Genomic DNA, 17992 nt, shown 5'->3' on the forward strand with positions numbered 1-17992 from the left:
GAATTAGGATTTTTTTTTTTTCCAAGCACTAGAAATCTTTAGTTTTAGCCATGTCTAAGATTAGATAAGAACTCTGGTAGATAATACATTCTTATAGTCATGTGCTTTTAACTGGAAGATGAAATTCCTCTTCATTGGATGCCTGAGTTTCAGCTGCTTGTTTTAGACAAGTGTTAATAAATTTGATACATGACTCGGTGTTGATGACATGGTTGCTTGCATGACAAAGACAGGGTGCCTTGCATGGATATTTTTATTTTCTAAACTTGTAAGATTGCCCAGGTGAGTGATGTTGAAGTTTATGCATGTGCTAAGTCTTACCTAAGTGGCTGCCATCAAATTCAGGTGTTAGAACTTCCGATGCTGATAATACAAACTTTTAGTTTTAATTTCACCACCTTCTTTCACTCCTCACAGTTTCATATTATGGTTTTCAGCAGGTAGCAAAAGTTGTCTGATACAGCACCGTGACTCGTCCTTCTAAAAATGGGAGTATTCAACTGGGCAAACTGAGGTCATGTGGCTGCTTCAAATGGAGACATCCCCTCACTCCCCCACTTTAGATATAAAGAAGATATTAGTGTTTTAAATCCAAAAAAAGTACATAAAAAGCATCCTTTTGGTTTAGCCTGCATTGCTGATCCTGGGATGTTTGCATCCTCCTGTCCTGGAGATTCTCTATGCATAAATCCTCGTTGTTGCTATTAAGAGTTGCTTTAAGAATTGAAATACTTTCGTGAAGCACTTCCTTTGTTATTCAGCAACAAACTAAGATGGGGTTTATTTTGGTTTGTTTAGTTTATCAATAAACATGAGGGTTTTGTTGCTGCAGTGGGGAATAACTGGGGAAAATGAAATACAATTACACTTACTGAGTGGAGATACAAGTTTCTGTCAATGCTTTTATTTTTGCTTAAAGAAACAAAAACTACAAGCAATGAGGAAACCAACATATATAAGGTAATAGTTCCTTCTCCCTCTGTTTCAATTGATATTTGAAAATTGTTGTTGTTCCAACATAGGTGAAACAACTGTGTTCAGCAGTGCTACTGAGAAGGTACAGAAGAGATCAGCTGTAATGCTGCCAACAAAATAGAGATGAATTATTTTCTTCCATGTCTTAGGATAACCAAAATACACATTTTGATTCAAGAATTAAGAAACCCAGAGCAACACTGTAGAAGTTAAATACAAAACAGTAGTAAATATGCAAAATACAGTTGATAAGCAGAGCGGTGAGGCAAAAGAAATAAGTATAATAGTTGAGTCTTAAAATGTAATTCTTTGTAATGCTTGGCTTCCCCTCATACCTGTAATGTGCTATCAGTCTGATCAGGACAGTGATGCAACAGAGATGGCTGAATTCAACTAGCAAAGCATCAGAAAGGAGATGACAGTGGGAGGCCTGATATCTGCATTAATATGTACTAACCATGTGGTGTTTGAGGGAAATGAGGTTAAAAAAAATACAGTTTTCTGATATACAGTACTTTTTCAGTGAGAGAACTTGTGAATACATTCTCTTTCAGCACAGATTTCTTCACGATTTCAAACAGTAACATGAAATTACAGTACAGAGTGATCCTTTGGCTAAGTACATGTTACACCTCTTTGTGCAGATATCAGGCATTTCACTGTGTTCCAGGACAGATTTTTCCTTTGTACCCTGACATATTTATTCCAAAGTTTGTTCTGAACCACTGAGATTGAGTCAGTTACACGTTTGATTTATCTGTGGGTATCAACACTCCTCAAAGAATAGACCAAAACTAAAAAACCTACATAGGACCAATAGAGCAGAATTATTCAAGTTCAGTGAAATGTTACAAAAAAAAAAAGGCTTCCTTCTTAGGAAAACTCAGCTATGGTAAAAATATCTATTACAGTGCACTGCACTGTAATAAATATTCAACATAAATTAATAATTTACAAGTACCTGAGCAAGTATACAGAGCACCATAGCACAGCACAGCACCAAAGGCAGTAGCTCAGAATTCTTAAAAATAATGCTGTTTTAAACATTAAAAATTCTAAGTATTGTCATAGAAATGAACTCCAGCTGGAGTTGAAAGATAGTGCAAACGTCTGTCTTCACTTTTTAAAACAAAGGTGTCAGGTTTTCCAGTCACTTCACATCCACAGAGCTGCTGGACCTGGATACCTGTGGTGGATGTCTGGGAGCGGGTCTGTTGGAAAGAAAGAAAATAGCAAATTATGTCACTTAAACTCTTTATTTCTTTAGGTGCTCATAAATTTTATACCTGTTCAAAAATGCTACTTAATGTTGAAGAATACCAGTTAGTTTCCAAAAGTTGTAGTAGTCAGCTTAAAATGTTATTACTTTCAGAATATCTTACTAGAATGGACAGCCAGGAGTTTGGAATCAAAGTCCCTTCTTGCAGTCTTTTTGCTAGAAATATTAGGAAACTGTATTGATTCTATTTTTAATGTTTCTAATTAAGTAGAATTCCTGTAGCTTTAAACACCTCTTTTATCTTCCTTGGAGCTCACTTTATTCAAATGAAAGTGAAGAACGTTGGGGAAGAAAACACCATTGACTATGCTTATAGTTATTCTACTTCCTGATTTATTTTTTTTTTAACATACTTACATTTTGGAAGAGTACAATATGTGTGCTTTCTGAACATTTTTGATACTATTTTCAGATGATAGAGATTGGAAATGTGTGAACAGGAAATTGCTTCTGTTGGTGGTTGATCTTAGCAGCGTTCAGTTCTCAGTCCAATTCTCTCAAGGGTCTGAAGAGGACTTTTTTTGGGGAGTTATTGTATTTATTGGTGAGTTTTTGTTAACATACAGTTGGGTGCTTACAGTTAAACCCCCACAGGTGGTTTAAATTCTCATATTTATGGAGGTCAGAGCAACTGTGCTGCCACACTCCCAGTGGGAAGAACATGCTTCTGTATAAGCAAACAGAAAATGGTTGCTGTGTGGCTCTGAGCAATAATTACTCAAGACATTTTAGACGTGTCTTTGAATGAAGTGCTGTGAATCAAGGTATTCATGAGGAGGACTGACCTTGCAGGAGTGACTTGAGGCAGAGCCTTTGTGTGTCCAGGCACGGCTGTGCAGGAGCTGCGTGCTCTGGTCAGAGGGTCTGCTGGGAGAGGCTTCCGAGGAGGGCTGGGCTTGGGGAGGTCCTGTTATAAAACAAGGTCATGTTAGTTCTCAGAAGTGACAGAACACCCTTAACACAGCAACAACTGAGACAAACTCATAGAGTAACAGACTGGTTTGGGTTGGAAGAGACCTTAAAGATCATCATCAAGGGCACCTTCCACTATCCCAGGTTGCTCCAAGCCCCGTCCAACCTGGTCTTGGACACTTCCAGGGATGGGGCAGCCACAGCTTCTCTGGGCAACCTGGGCCAGGGCCTCACCACCCTTACGGTGCCTCACCTCCACTATCCAAATGAACCTCAATTGAAGATTGTTTTGAGGCAGCTGTGACTATATATCTTTAAATGAGTAAACCATGACTTATTTTTAATAAGTGGGCACTTATGTTTTAAAACAAATGTTTATTAATATATTTTAATGATTTTGTTTCTTTTGATTCTTTACTCTAGAAATACAGGGTGCCTCTCTCCTAGGGTCAATGATTAATTGGTGGTAAAAGAAAACAACAAAAATTAAATATATAACTTTGTAAAAGTAGTTATATAGAAAGATGGAAATATTAGAAATCACTTTAAAATGAAAATTCAGATGACCAGAAAAACAAACTACTCCATTCTGGTTTGGATTGGTAGCATCTGTGGAATTTTTTTTTTTAGAGATGCTGCTGTGCTTTCATTCTGTGGAATTAAAGGCTTCATTAATAAAGAACAGAAGTCATCTGCTGTCAGATGACTCTTCTGGGTGGTCCTTGAAGCCCTGCAAACATGGTAACATGTCTATTTGTGGTCTTCATTATGAAGAGCTGGGACAGATTAAGTGGCTCACTCAGGGCACACAAAAACTCTCCAACATATCCCCAAACTCGCTTCAGATCTTTCTACTATTTGAGCTGCATAGCTGCGCTTTTTCCAAGGAATTTTATTCTTTATTTTTAGTTTGCCATAATTATCATTAGTAAAATTAACCAAAAGGAAATAGGCAGAACTTAGTTAAAGATCCCCTGCAAAATGTAATCAAAACAAGCGATCAGAGCACCAATGGCTCATGAATAAAGTACTCTTCATTATTTGTTTTGAGCATCCCTTTTTTTCCTTACTTTTTTTGACAAATGTTTGCTGTTTCTAGAAGGAAATGCAGGTTGACTATCAATAGGCATTTTCATAAGGAAGAAGATAAGTGAGCTCAATAAATCTCATATACAGTAATTTCAAATTTCCTTCAAACTACATTTTAAATTTTGTGTAATGTCCATCCTCTTTTTAACTCTCTGCATAACTGTTACTAGTACTTGAGTGAGTACAGAAGGGTCTTTTATATTCTTTGTGTGCCACAGGAGAGTCCAAACTCATACAGCTTTGTATGTTAACATATGTAGGAACCTGCTGGAGCCTTTCAAGACCATAGCTGTGTTTCCCTGCTCCACCTCTCTCCTTTCTCCAAGCCCATTTCCCCCCCTACAGAGCCTGAGCCCTTCAATATAAAGAGTTTAGGGATGGATTTCTTTGTCCAGTCTTATACCGAGAACTTGGCATGTCATGCACTCCGTCTGTTTTTGGGGAAGTGGTAAATATTGCCCTGAAAAAGGTAATTTTCATATTGAGCACCTTCAAAGACATCAGGTGCATGAAATTTCTATTCTTCTTTTCACTGATTTTTAAATAAGCAACTGGAAGAATGTTCTTGCCTGACATGCAGTGGGTGAGAAGGGGAGTATTCCTCAATCTGTTTAGATGGGAACTTAATTTATGTAAGCCCTCAGTGCCTAAAGCCAGGCTGAGGTGCCACAGGAGAGCTATTTATTCCCAGGGGTGACTGTGGCAGAAGCAGCAGAAGATGAGCCCAGCTCAGCTTTACTGGAGGAAAAGTAGAAATACAAAGCTGTACCTCCTGCAATTAGAGGTGAGCTGTAAAATATGAGATATATTTTGGTAAGAAGATGATGACAGTATCAGAGGCAGCAACTGAATGCTAAGAGTAACAAAACCAAGAGGAAGAGATCAAATCCAAGGCCTGGACTGAACCCATGGTTAGGATAAACCTGCACCTTCAGTGGTGCTATGTTGATTTATATTGTCTGTGAATCTGGCCTGCCAATAAAGTATATCTGCCTTGCAAGAGCATCTAAAAGAAGAAAAAGCTGTTTATCAGTCGAAAGTTTGTTAAACATGAAACTTGGCAACAGCTCATTTGCTAAAGAATTTTTGGGGATTTGTTTGTTTGGGGGTTTTTGTGGCATCTTTTAACTATTTTACTTACATCTGAAAGGAAATGTTATATCAAAATAATAATTTAATAATTTGTTAAGTTCTGTCTCAACCATTAGAGGGGAAAAGAGTTGTCTCAGAGTCTACTGAGGATGTGGTGCCTCAGCTCTCCAAGCCCAGAGGCACAAGGAAGCAGCTCATGTTTAAATGCACCTCTCAGAAGGGAGAAGCAGGAGGAGGCAGCTGTGGAGCCATAGAAGCTGTGAATGGGTTGTTGGATGCTCCTCTTCAGCACCATCCTGCAGAACTGAGCATCTGGAGGACATTATGAATGTAGCAATGATTTTTAAAGTGCTTCCTCTTGATGACCTGGTGGATGTGCTTCCAAGAGAGCGCTGAAGCAATACATTAATTAACATCTATAGGTATTATCCAAAGCTATTCTTAAGCTAATTTACTTCTTCCAGGATTTGAAGGAGTAAAATCGTTCACCTCAGAAAAAAAGATTTTCTCCCCCTAGAGTCCCCTCTGATATAAAAAGGAGCTGTTTCTGACAATGTTGAGATTATGGACATAATTTTGAAAGAGGCCATTCTTGTTTGTTCTCTAAATTGCTTTGAGTTGATCCCCTGTTTGTCCTACTTCTGTTTCGTGCAGGAGCTGAAAATTGTGATATTCTTCTCGATGGAGTAACTGTCACAATTAATTTGGGCTGCCAAACCTAAAAGCTTTCTGGCAGTTTCAGATCTGTCAGTCTTTGCTAATGATAGTCCTGGAGATCTGGTATTCTCCCTTGCACTTTGTGTGAGATTTTGAGCATAAAACACTTAAGAACATGAGTTGTAGGGGAGCATTGGGCTGCTATGATGTGCAGTGATGCTAGGACAGGGACAGATGCAGCATCACAATGAGAAATTGTTACCTTTTCTTGGAAAGCCTTTTCTCCATCTGTATTCTGCTTAGGAAACAGAAAAGCACTTGCACTTAAAATCTTGATTTTGACCACTGTGAATTATGGAGAATGTTAAAGAGGTAAGAACATGAACCATTGGAGCTAAAGACAAGTAAGAGAAACCAATACTATTTCAGATTTCCTATAAAATTGATTTTAGAAAGAATCAGTATTTCCCATTCCCCTGAAAAGGGAAAGGGCTAGCAGAATGGACAAGAGAAAGAAGAAAAGTTTAAATACTTTGAAAGGAATTAATAAACTGGCCACAGTTGTAAAACTTGGTCTAACCTGAGTGATTAAATATCCAGATTTAGAGAAAATCAAAACTAGATACATTTTATTTGCTGTCTCAATATGTAAGCAGCCTGCCATGGAGCTCAGTGCTGCCTCATAGAATCACAGAGTGGTTTGGATTGGGAGGGATCTTAAAGCCCATCTGATTCCAACTCCCTGCCATGGGCAGGGACACCTTCCACTGTCCCAGGTTGCTCCAAGCCCCATCCAACCACACCTTGAACTCTTCCAGGGATGAGGTAGCCACAGCTTCTCTGGGCAACCTGTCTCACCCCTGTTTGTTTCTCTGTCATTTTTCCAACCACTTTTCAAATCACTTCAGCACTGAGTCTCACAGCCAAATCCTCCCATCAATCACTGGGAAAGTGTCTCAGAGCAGCTCACAGGAGATAGCCTGGTGTTAACAACATTCACTTCATTTTAACCTTGTACCATATCCAGAATAGCACAATATCTACAAAACAGAAATTGCTGGGTGCCTGGTTCCTTTGCTAGGAAACAGTCACGCTACAAATGTGACCAAAAGAGAACAGCCAGTGACAAGAAAAGGGGCTATTTAATGTAGACAACTGCACAGACAACTTCATGTCCCCTGACTACCGCCCTCAGATGCATCTTACTCAATTAAAAAAAAAAAAAAAAAAAGGTTTCCCTTCTCTATTTAAACACTGTAATGAAAGATGTGCCTGCATGAAATAGTGGGGGTAATTACCAGCCTGCTCTTCAGATCTGTGCTCTGGGAAAACAGAATGCAGTTCATGCACCCCTTGGTAGAGCAGAAGTACATCAAGCTAGTACACCTTTTGCTCTTGCACATCACATCTGAAACCTGCCTTCCTAAACTCTGTCAACTGTATTTGGCACCTTGCTAACAAACTGTACAGCTTCCCCTCTGGTTGGGCAGCTGGGGAGATGAGCCTGCATTGCTCTGTAATATGGAGATTGCTTGCATTGTTGTGTCTTTGGAGTGGTGAAAAGAGAGTTCAGGATTCTAAATTTTAAGCTCACAATCCCAGCTGCCACAAAGCAACATATCTACACCTCATTTCTAAACTCCTACAAAGCATAAAGGATTCTAAATTTTAAGCTCACAACCCCAGCTGCCACAAAGCAACATATCTACACCTCATTTCTAAACTCCTACAAAGCATAAAGGAAATACTGTGGGAAAAGGGCAGCATGAAAGATGAGTAAACACTTCCCTTCTCCTCACTACATGCAGATACTCATACAGTAAATACTAAATAGAAGAAAAACAGTGCTTACCTGGGAGAACCTCAGTGAAGGGTTGGCTGGCAAGGGTCTTTCAGGCCCAGCTTGGTGGCCTGGCAGCTGGGGAAGGGGTGGTAGGACTCTCTGTGGTGTTTTTAGTTGTGGCAAATCGTGTGTCTTCACAGGGTTGCTGATGTCGATGATCTGATAGGGCAGAGGCCGTCTGGGGCCATCTCTCTGTGGAAAAACATCCAAACAAAAGTTATAAACTTCAAGAGTTGACACAGAATCATGGAAACATTTAGGTTGGAAGCGACCTTAAAGCTCATCTCATTCCACCCTCTGCCACGGACAGGGACACCTTCCACCAGACCAGGTTGCTCCAAGCCCCATCCAGCCTGGCCTATTGCTACTTTAAAATCAATGTTATTCCCTAGCTTTTCTCTTCTAGCCTGTTTTTATCCATCTTTAATATTTCTGCAACCAGAGAAGCAATTAACAGCTTCCAGAGTCCTATTCAACCACTAACTCTCCCCCACCCAGACGTTCTAGTGTAAGAACTGGCTCTATCCTGGACACAAAGCTGTTCCTTGCCTGCACTTGACACTGGTCTTAAACTTGGAAGCCATAAATGAATTTTGAAGCCTACATCTTCTCCCATTTTATTACTGTTAGCTCTACATGATATTAAGTCCATGTAACAATTTTATTATATTAAATAACTTAAATGAGATACAGAATATATATTCCTGCCCCCCCCCCCTTCCCTTCTCGGCTTTTTTTAAAACTATTTAGGGACTCACTTTTTGTATGGTTGTATTTTGTGGCTTCGTGGTGAGATTTTTACTAATAGCTGTGGTATGTACGTGATTAGGCTCAGATGAACTGGAAGGTCTTGCTGGACTCACAGACCTGCAATGCAAACATTTATTTGTTGAACCCAACATTCTGTTTTATAACACCTATATTTTTTTAAACAGTAGCTTCTTTTCAGAATGAGATTTTGCAAGGACTTTCTGACTTGTTATAGTAAACAAGGAAAGTAAAAATTGTCTAGTGCTCCTGCAAGAATAAAAATAAATATTGATTTTTTGGAAACCAGTAGTCTGTTAAATTAGCTTCTGCAATCTGTGGAAATGCAGCTTTGTAACACCCACGAGACTATTCTAATGAATCTAACATTTAAACAGTAATGACCTCAAATATAAAAGTTTCAGCTCATTCCAATGAGTTTAGATAAAAGGCCACACAATGTAATGAAGCTATTTCAAGCCAATGAAAATAAAGGCAATACTTCCATCACTGCTGAATTTTTTATCCCAAAAGGAAAGGGATACATTCAAACCAATACCTACATTATTTACTGGCTATCAATGAAATTAAACTAACCCGGGGAAAATGTTGCTGTTAATCCTTGCTGAATGTTTTTGTCAAGGCTGGCTCTCTCTAACATATTCACACTGCTGTGTTTATTGGTTCTTTTCACAAAGATCTATTAAAGTATAATTAGGGAAAATGATCATACCTTAATTTCTCTATTGTTGTCTTCTTACTTGTAAACAACCATCTCATGAAAGTCTTCCTTTTCAGGTACATGATTGATCCAGCAAAGATAAGGCACAGGATGGTTATCAACACTCCTATGGTCAAACTCTTATTATCTGCAACAAAGCACACGGAAAAAACTTCCTTCAAGATCCATCTTTACCAAAATATGTTGTGGATGTGGAGCAGGACAGCCCTGTCTGACCTGTCCTGGCTTTCTTTTTCACTCCAACAATGCAGGTGGGGTGAATAAACTGTAAATTGAGGACTAATCAACTCATTTCTTCTAGTCTGATGCTTGAGTTATGGTCTGTTTTAAAATTATTTCTTTAATATTGGGGAAAAATGGATTAAAATATGACTTTGTAGATCCCTTCCAATTTCTCTCTTCTCTTCTCTTCTCTTCTCTTCTCTTCTCTTCTCTTCTCTTCTCTTCTCTTCTCTTCTCTTCTCTTCTCTTCTCTTCTCTTCTCTTCTCTTCTCTTCTCTTCTCTTCTCTTCTCTTCTCTTCTCTTCTCTTCTCTTCTCTTCTCTTCTCTTCTCTTCTCTTCTCTTCTCATCTAAACATGAATACCTCCATATATTCTCTCTCTCTGCACCTATGTTAGAGGTCCTGACACCCACCAGATGATTGTGAATATGCAATGCCAACTGGAATTTTCTTCCTACTGCCAGGGTGGGAGGGGGACAGAGGCTGAGAGGGAGGGAAGAGGATCAGAAATGCCGAGATTAGGGTTTGGTAACATCCAGACTTTCATGTATTCCTTCCCTCAGACACAAGCAGCGATCCAGCTCCTTTATTAAAGAGATTTTAGGGGTTTCATTGTGCTTTAACACCAGGCAAACAGTCTGAAATCTGCACAGCTGGGGCTCAGCCCAGATGCTGTCGAATCAAACGTGGAGGCAAGTGAGGAGCTGAAGGAAAGCCTTCGGCTCTCAGAGGGATGCTCTGCCTAGTGAGGGGCTGCAGCCTGCTGGACTTGCTCCAGTTTGCAGAGTGCTTTAAGCTGCTTTAAGTACCTTGCTGGGACCTAAATGAGGCACAACAGTGAGATGAACCTTGCCTAGATGACTTGCAGCTGGAAGGAAAGCCTTACTTTTAGGAAGAGGTGAGCGGTGAGCGGCAGCTCTGATCTGATATGATCATTGCCTGGAGGAGAGGATGTTGTGATTCTTCAGGACTGCTGACCTGAAAAATGCACACTCCCACAGTAGGGGAAACTTCTTTAATCTTTGCTCTGGTAACCTATCATCACTGGCTCTGGCTTATCCCAGCTGATTCCCAGCCAGCTGGCTCCCATCCACTGGCCTGAACTCACTGGGATGCTGGGGAACGGTCAGCACTGACTGAGATGTGGGGCTTGATGGGGACCTTACAGCACTGCACAATTATAGAATCTTTAAGGATGGAAAAGACCTCTAATGTCATCAAATCCAATCATCTAACAATAAAAATAATAAATCTCAAATAATAAACACTTCACTAAGCTAAGAGCATGTAATTTAAATTAATTCCCTTCTCTACCTAACTGTTAAATATTTAAGGCTTCTTTGTAAGAAAAATACAGTGTCAAACACATTGGTTTATTGCAAGTCAGCTGGGTAAAATCCAAGTGCCAACTGCAGAAAATTCCTCTGGAAATTTCCATTTTTTTATTCACTGTATTATTAAGTACAACACTGTCTTTGGAGAAAAATGGTGAAACTAAACCACTGTATTAAACCAATGTTAAAACAATTTTCTGTTAAACTGAAGTGTTGGCTTCCAAAACACGAAATTCAAGAATTATCAAAGCATAAAACATTAGAAGTATCAAAGATATATATTTCTCTTCTCCAGTGACTTAGTTTTCAGGTAAGCTGAAAAAGGACTATTATGCTTTAAAGAATACCTTAAAAGGAAACATTCAACACAAATAATGACATTTATTCAGTGCCTGACCATGGTTTCTTTGCTATCATTTAAAAAAAAGAATGTTTCAATAGTGAAATCATAATGTGAAGCTTTCTCATGGAAATGACCATGGTGTCATAAATCCAGTATTACAACTCACTGCAGCATCTGGTATGTAGAAAAGAGAATCCATTTTGGTTTAGAATAGTATTATTCACATGAAAACAGACCTTATTTTCCATCAAGTTTTAGTTTATATATGTATATGTGAATAGATTGCTTGTCCTGTCACGTAGTCAGTCATAAATCAGAAACATCCCTGTGGAAATCACCAAAGTTAGAGCACTCTGGGGAAAAACTGGCATGTGATTATCAAATCTCATAAACTTAGCAATGTGTAGAAATAATTCTTTCTGAGGTTGGCCAAAGAGAAGTAAGATACTATAAGCAACGTTCTGCAGGCCCAACAAGGGGAAATTGAAATACAAATTATAGAAAATAATAATTTTGCATTTGTAGTCTTTGCAATACCCCCTCTTCATTAGGCACAAAGCTAAGGGATTCCCATCTTGATACACTCAGTGGAGAACACCAGAGCTTGGCATGTCTCAAGGTGAATCCAGGAGTACCGCAATGTTCATCTACCATGGCAACAGGATCAGCTCAAGTGTGGGAGTCAGCTCCTCATCCTCAGCTTCAATCAATACCACGTCCTACTTACTGCAGTCAGCTACTAAACTTGACCATGTATCTTGAAAAGAATAAAAAGTAGTGCAAAGAGAAGAACCCTCCAGGACTATTCTGCCTTTAGTTATGCAAGAAAATTGATGCTCTCAGCCTGCCTTGGCTTTGCTTCCTAAATTCCCAGGCTGGTGGCAAAGCATTTGGACGAAGCCATTTGATTTACCAACTTATTTCCTGATCTTGCAAGTTCGTTGCTTACAAGGTGACACTTTGTATTTCCATTCTTTATTATGGAAACAACAGGTAAAACCTGGATTAGCACTGACCTGCCTGTCTGATGGGTCCACTGTCCACGCTGCCACCAAAGCCTGGCCTGTCACAGAACGGGGGGGCCCAGTCGGCCTCGCAGTGACAGTTCTTCTTGTTGTTGCAGACCTGCAAAACAAGACAAATGGTTGAACATCAAAAGGACTACCCTTAACACCTGAGAGCAGCCCTGGCTGAAAAGGGCTTCTAATCAGACAGTGACAGGAATAAAACTTGCAGAAGAAAAGATCTGTGCTGGTGTCTGGCTGTTGGCACGGCTAAGGTGGGATGGAGCATGGAACATGGAGCAACAGGGATCCTAAACAACGTTATTTATTTGGCAGGTAATCGTTGGAGTTGCCCCAGCTAACAACATCAATAATATCAGGATAATCAGACACCTCTGAAGTCTTGTTCTTTCTTTGCTTCCAGCAGCATTATCTACCTTCTAACTTCTGTTAAACTAAATTTCTTCTACCTCCACAGGAGCAGGAGTCTCCCCATGGTGTTGAGGCTGTAAAGCTGTGTCAGCCCACTCCTATCCTATCCTAGGGTTTGCAACTAGCCTGTGTACTGATTTTTCCACTGCTCCAAGATGAATTAGTTGTGAAACTGGGATCAGAGCTGAGGAAACCCTCAGGGAGCTTTGATACCACACCTGCACTGTCTCTAAAGATACCGTCCTCCCTGTTCTGGTAGTTTTAATCTGAGTTAAGAAACAGTTTGCAAGACCTGATCTATCAAATGCCCCCTGCAGAATAAGAGAGCTCCAGAGGACTGGAGCCCATCACTAACATCAGCCTGTTCCCACTGCACAGAGCAGACGGAGCCAGTAGAGTCATGGATTTTTCCTCAGGAGGTCCCACAGTCCAAATGCTTCTTATTTCCTTTTGCTACCACCCAAGGAGTGGCTGTGTGGTTGATACAGAGGGTAAGTTCTGTGCTGAACTGACAGAATACATAGAGTCATGGAATTGTTTAGGTTGGAAAAGCCCTCTAAGATCACTGAGTCCAATCATTAACCACTAACCCATGTCCCCAAGTGCCACATCCTCACGGCTTTTAAATCCCTCCAGGGATGGGGACTCCACCACTGCCCTGGGCAGCTGTGCCAGGGCTGGACAACCCTTTTGGTGAAGAGATTTTCCCCAATATCCAATCTAAACCTCACTGGCACAGCTTCAGGCTGTTTCCCCCTGTCCTGTCCCTTGTTCCCTGGGAGCAAAGCCCAACTTCCCCCCCGGCTCCCCCCTCCTGTCAGGGAGTTGCAGAGCAAGAAGGTCCCCCCTGAGCCTCCTTTTCTCCAGGCTGAGCCCCCCCCAGCTCCCTCAGCTGCTCCTGGTGCTCCAGACCCTTCTCCAGCTCTGTTCCCATCTCTGGACACGCTCCAGCCTCTTGGAGTCGTTCTTGCAGTGAGGGGCCTAAAACTGGACACTGAGATGTCACAGTCACCTGTAGATGATCAAATTGTTTTTAAAATGAAGTTTTTTGGCTTAAGGCTCATTGTTAATGCAGCCCTTTATTCTGTGCTAACCCTGATCATCTCTGATCTACAACTGCCATGGAGAACCCACAGCACAGATTCATAAATGGGTTTCTCAGTAAGACATAAATCAGTTCAAAGGAGTTTGGGTTATTCTGAATATGCACTTTTCTGGCCAGGTCAGCTGGCAGGCTCTCAGAAACACTATTCTGGCTGTGTCTGCAGAGTAGTTAAATATCATTCACAGAGCCCAGACTGGCTGTGGTCATGTAAAATTAAAAAATAAATGATTTACTTTTCAAAGAAAAGAAGATAATTAAAATTATACTTTGTTAAGCTTTTTTTTTTTTTTCTAAATTAAAGCACTACAGGAGTTCTCATTTAAAATTCCACAAGGTCATTTTTTGCCACTCTGGAGGCACCAGAGAGTTTTCACTTTACAGATTTAAAGATGCCAATCCAAGCCGCTGTTCATTTGAGCTCAATGATAATTGAGGCAGCACCATCAACACTGCTCAGTTTGTCAAATTCAGAGGGATAAAACAGGTTAAAGCAAATTCAGATTCTTTCTCAGGAGAGGACAGTGAATTTCTATGGCTCTACCAACGTGGTTGCCACAGCTTTTGACAGAAACAAACAGCTCAGCAGCAAATCAAGGTTAATAAGGCATAGCTTGACATAATTAACATTATCATAATATAAACTGGGTTTCAAAACACTAATATTATTAAATGATATCATCAGATTTTTCATCCTGCACCACTTTCATGCCATGAAACTCATCAATAAGGTTTCCCTTTATTTTAATACTTTTGGAATGCCCCTCAATTGAGGGGAATTGCCCCTCAATTCAAGTGCTTCAAATGCTCAATTCAAAAATTTTAATTTCTTTGTATCTATGGAGAAACTGAGTTTTTTAACTATTAGTGGGAATTCTTCATGATGAAAGGTTAGATTTAAAATTGCTTTGAAGATGACAACATTCCTTTGTACCACAGACTCTTAATTAAGGACAAGATAATTGCTGCCTGATAAATATTTCTTTGTCAAATAAAAATAATTTCAGATAAGGGACAGTAAAAACAGAAATACATAATAAAAAATTACTGCACCGACTTTGACTTATCTATTACAAACAATGATAGATCCCAAAGCTATAACATAAAGTGAATTCTTGTCCAATGGTTATTGACTGATTATAAAAACAGTGTTTTTATAATGCTTACTCCACGTCCATGGCACTTTGTTGCACATTTGTGGACCCCAAAAACACTCGTGTTCTGGCACCGGCGATTGAGGCAAATCTGAAAAATAAGGGAAAAGAGTTTTAACAGGGCTGGAGCTCCCTAGGCTTCATGTCCCTCTCTGCTCACCCTTCAGGGCTTCTTTAGCAGTCAAAGATTTCCCAATACTCATATATCTATATCTATATATATTGATACAAAGATAAGGACACCAAGATTAGGTATCTTCTTCTTTCTCAGCCCTTTTTTTGTCTTTTAAATCCAAATCTGTGAAAGTTGAATTCTGCTCTCACCAGCATGCTGGCCCAGCCTGACTTTCCCACACAGCTCCTATTTGGTTGGTATGCTGAGCTTGTGCAAGTAAACCCTCATAACTTCACTGGAGTGAAACTAGTGCTGAGCCCCTGGGGTTTGGGAGGTTTTAAAGCCAATTTAAAAACCAGTAATTTGCATGTTTTCGGGACTAGGAATGCACTGAGCAGGATTCTTCCAGGCACCTGATCTGTCTGAATTTGTGTCTTCACAGCAGCAGGTAATTCCTCAAGGAAAGCTTCAGGTCTCCTCATGGTGTAAATTATCATAGTTCTGTTTACAGCAAAATGTTTTTCATGCTAGTACAGAACCTGGACCCAGGGCAGCCTGAATATTTCAGTGAGTTCATTGACATACATATGGGCTCATCATTGTTCTTCAGCAAAACTGAGACCTTTCGAAAAGTTTTTCCAAGTTAAACAAATTTTTGGTGTCAAATGTGAGCCAACCATATTCAAAGGCTAATGACCTAAATGGAAATGGAAGCAAACAAATAGCATATGCAAAGTAAAGTAAAGAAGTAAACAAATAGCATATGCAAGGGAATAAAACTCAATATTTTTTTGTTTTCCAGACATTACAGGTAAACTTTACTCTGTTGATAGAGCTGAAAATTGAAGTACAGCAAGATGAGTGCCATCTAATAATGCCATCAAACAACCAAACAACTGATGAGGATGTTGGTAGTGAGAAGTTATCCTAATCAAAACTGGAAAAGGAAGATATTAGGACTGGAATAACTGTCCCTATTCTATGTCAACAACAACTACAACAACAACAAAAAAAGTCAAACCCCTACCACTGCACAGTTTTGCTACTGTTTTACTGCAGTGCAGTTCAGTAGTACTAGAAGTCAGTCACAATAATTAGCATTAAGCAGGGAACAGTGTGGAAGGAGGTGACAGGGATGCTTAATCAGGGCACTTATCCCCTGGGGAGAAGGAAAAATGGAAAGGAAATTAGAGTGAATTGGCATCAACATGCGCGCACGGAGAGAATATGGTCTGATTACAGCAGCATTCACAATTCAAATACTCACAGTGCAGCAGCTCACAGAATTCTGATCACATTAAAATGGTTGCATTTCAAATTGTGGATCCCCAGCTTAGAAAACCCAAGAATATTTGAATTCATATTCTTAATCCATAATACAAATGCACTAATGTCCTCAAAGTAAAACATACAATTTCATAAGTATTAGCCTGTGTGTTCTATAGTGTGTATGTGTATGATTAGATAGATTAGAAAGATTAAATACTCATTATCAAAACATAATGGGGTGCTTTCCCAGCGCTGAATTTTCTTCAAAAAGGCATTTTGTAACAGATTGACTGAGAAATATTGTAAGGGTTGTTTTCTGTAACAGAACTGTAGTTTCACGAGGGATGTATTTCAAACCAGTTCCCAGTGCAGGGTGATAATCCAAAGTAATTCAAAAGCATTCAGAAATTCAGAGGCTTACTTGAATTTACCACAAATTATCAAAGCACTTGTTTTTTTTTCCTTTTTGTAAGCAGTCCACTGAGGGTATGGAAACCTCCTTCATTTCAATAGTTCTTGGACTTCTTTCCATTCCTCCCCCGCTGTAAACTCATGGTTGTCTCCCATCTTTCTCAGTCCCTTTTCTCACAAAAGCAAAACTCAGCCATATGAAATCTGGACTATATTCATAGTGGATAATTCACAAAGTTTGCAAAATAAGATTGCAAAAATCAGTTTTGGTGCCTGAGCATCAGCGGCTTTATGTTTTTCTATGACAGAGATAATTTTTCCTGCATTAAAATAAAAGTAAAGGGGAGCCATAATCAGCACAAAATGTACTTTGAAACCTAAAGTGAAGTTAATGACAATTTTGCAATACCAGGGACACTGAGAAGGTGAATACATTGAACTCAGAAATTCATTAGTAAGCCTGTAATGTATTTTGCTATACTTATTTTGCAGAAAACCTCAAGTCTACATGGACAGATACTTGGGAATGTCCTCAGACAGAATCACAGGATGGTTTGGGTTGGAAGAGACCTTGAAGATCTTCTAATTCCAACTCTCCTGCCAGGGGCAGGAACATTTTCTACTAGACCAGGTTGCTCAGGTTGCTCAGAGTTGCATCTGCAAATCTATAATCCAGAACAGTGTCCAAAAGAAGAGGTTAAGAATCTGACTCAGTGTGAGTTTGAGAAACAATTATTTTTGGGGGAAAAAAAAAATCCCAAAGAAAAAAGAGGTCAGTTTAGTACAAAATACTTGGCAGCATGAGGGTGATGTTCTCCTCGTCTGGGATTATTTCAGAATCTTACTTTTCCATCTTCACACTTGGTTCCTGCCAGTACAAGACCAGGATCAGGCATGTCATCACCCAAATACACGTGGGTACCACGACAGAGGATCTTGCCACCTTCCTGAAGTGGGATATTGGTTTCTATGGAAACAGCGTTGGTACCGATCACAGGTCGGTTTGCTCCTCCTTGACACTGGATTTTTCCACATTTGGCATCCCTGATGGGAATTAAACAAACCCAGAGATCAGGTAGATAATTTTCAGTGGCACAAGCCCTCTCCCAGCACCATCTGTTCCTGTGGTTGTAGGGAGAGACCCTACCTGGGTTCACATTTAGCAAAGGAGCTCTTGGAGTCTTTCCCGCAGTTGCCGTAAGGATCGCCGGCAGAATTGACTCTCTCAAAGCAGATCCCAGGAGCCGGTTTCGCACCTGAAACAAAACCT

General features: G+C 39.9%; 1 protein-coding gene across 1 annotated transcript in view; it reads right to left on the reverse strand.

Annotated features, from left to right (window-relative positions):
* Positions 1-940: 940 nt before the first annotated feature.
* ADAM12 (ADAM metallopeptidase domain 12) overlaps positions 941-17992 on the reverse strand; it is a 182910-nt gene continuing 165858 nt past the window's right edge. Inside the window, exons 15-23 of the mRNA XM_032695515.1 lie at positions 17870-17978; positions 17568-17766; positions 14941-15018; positions 12252-12360; positions 9328-9463; positions 8606-8714; positions 7857-8039; positions 3040-3161; positions 941-2186 (exon numbers count right to left, since the gene is read on the reverse strand). Coding sequence (XP_032551406.1) covers positions 2126-2186; positions 3040-3161; positions 7857-8039; positions 8606-8714; positions 9328-9463; positions 12252-12360; positions 14941-15018; positions 17568-17766; positions 17870-17978 — 1106 coding nt within the window. The 3' untranslated portion in view covers positions 941-2125. The remainder of the gene's footprint in view (positions 2187-3039; positions 3162-7856; positions 8040-8605; positions 8715-9327; positions 9464-12251; positions 12361-14940; positions 15019-17567; positions 17767-17869; positions 17979-17992) is intronic.

The sequence above is a fragment of the Chiroxiphia lanceolata genome, chromosome 8, assembly GCF_009829145.1.
Source record: "Chiroxiphia lanceolata isolate bChiLan1 chromosome 8, bChiLan1.pri, whole genome shotgun sequence".
Taxonomy (NCBI): Eukaryota; Metazoa; Chordata; class Aves; order Passeriformes; family Pipridae; genus Chiroxiphia; species Chiroxiphia lanceolata.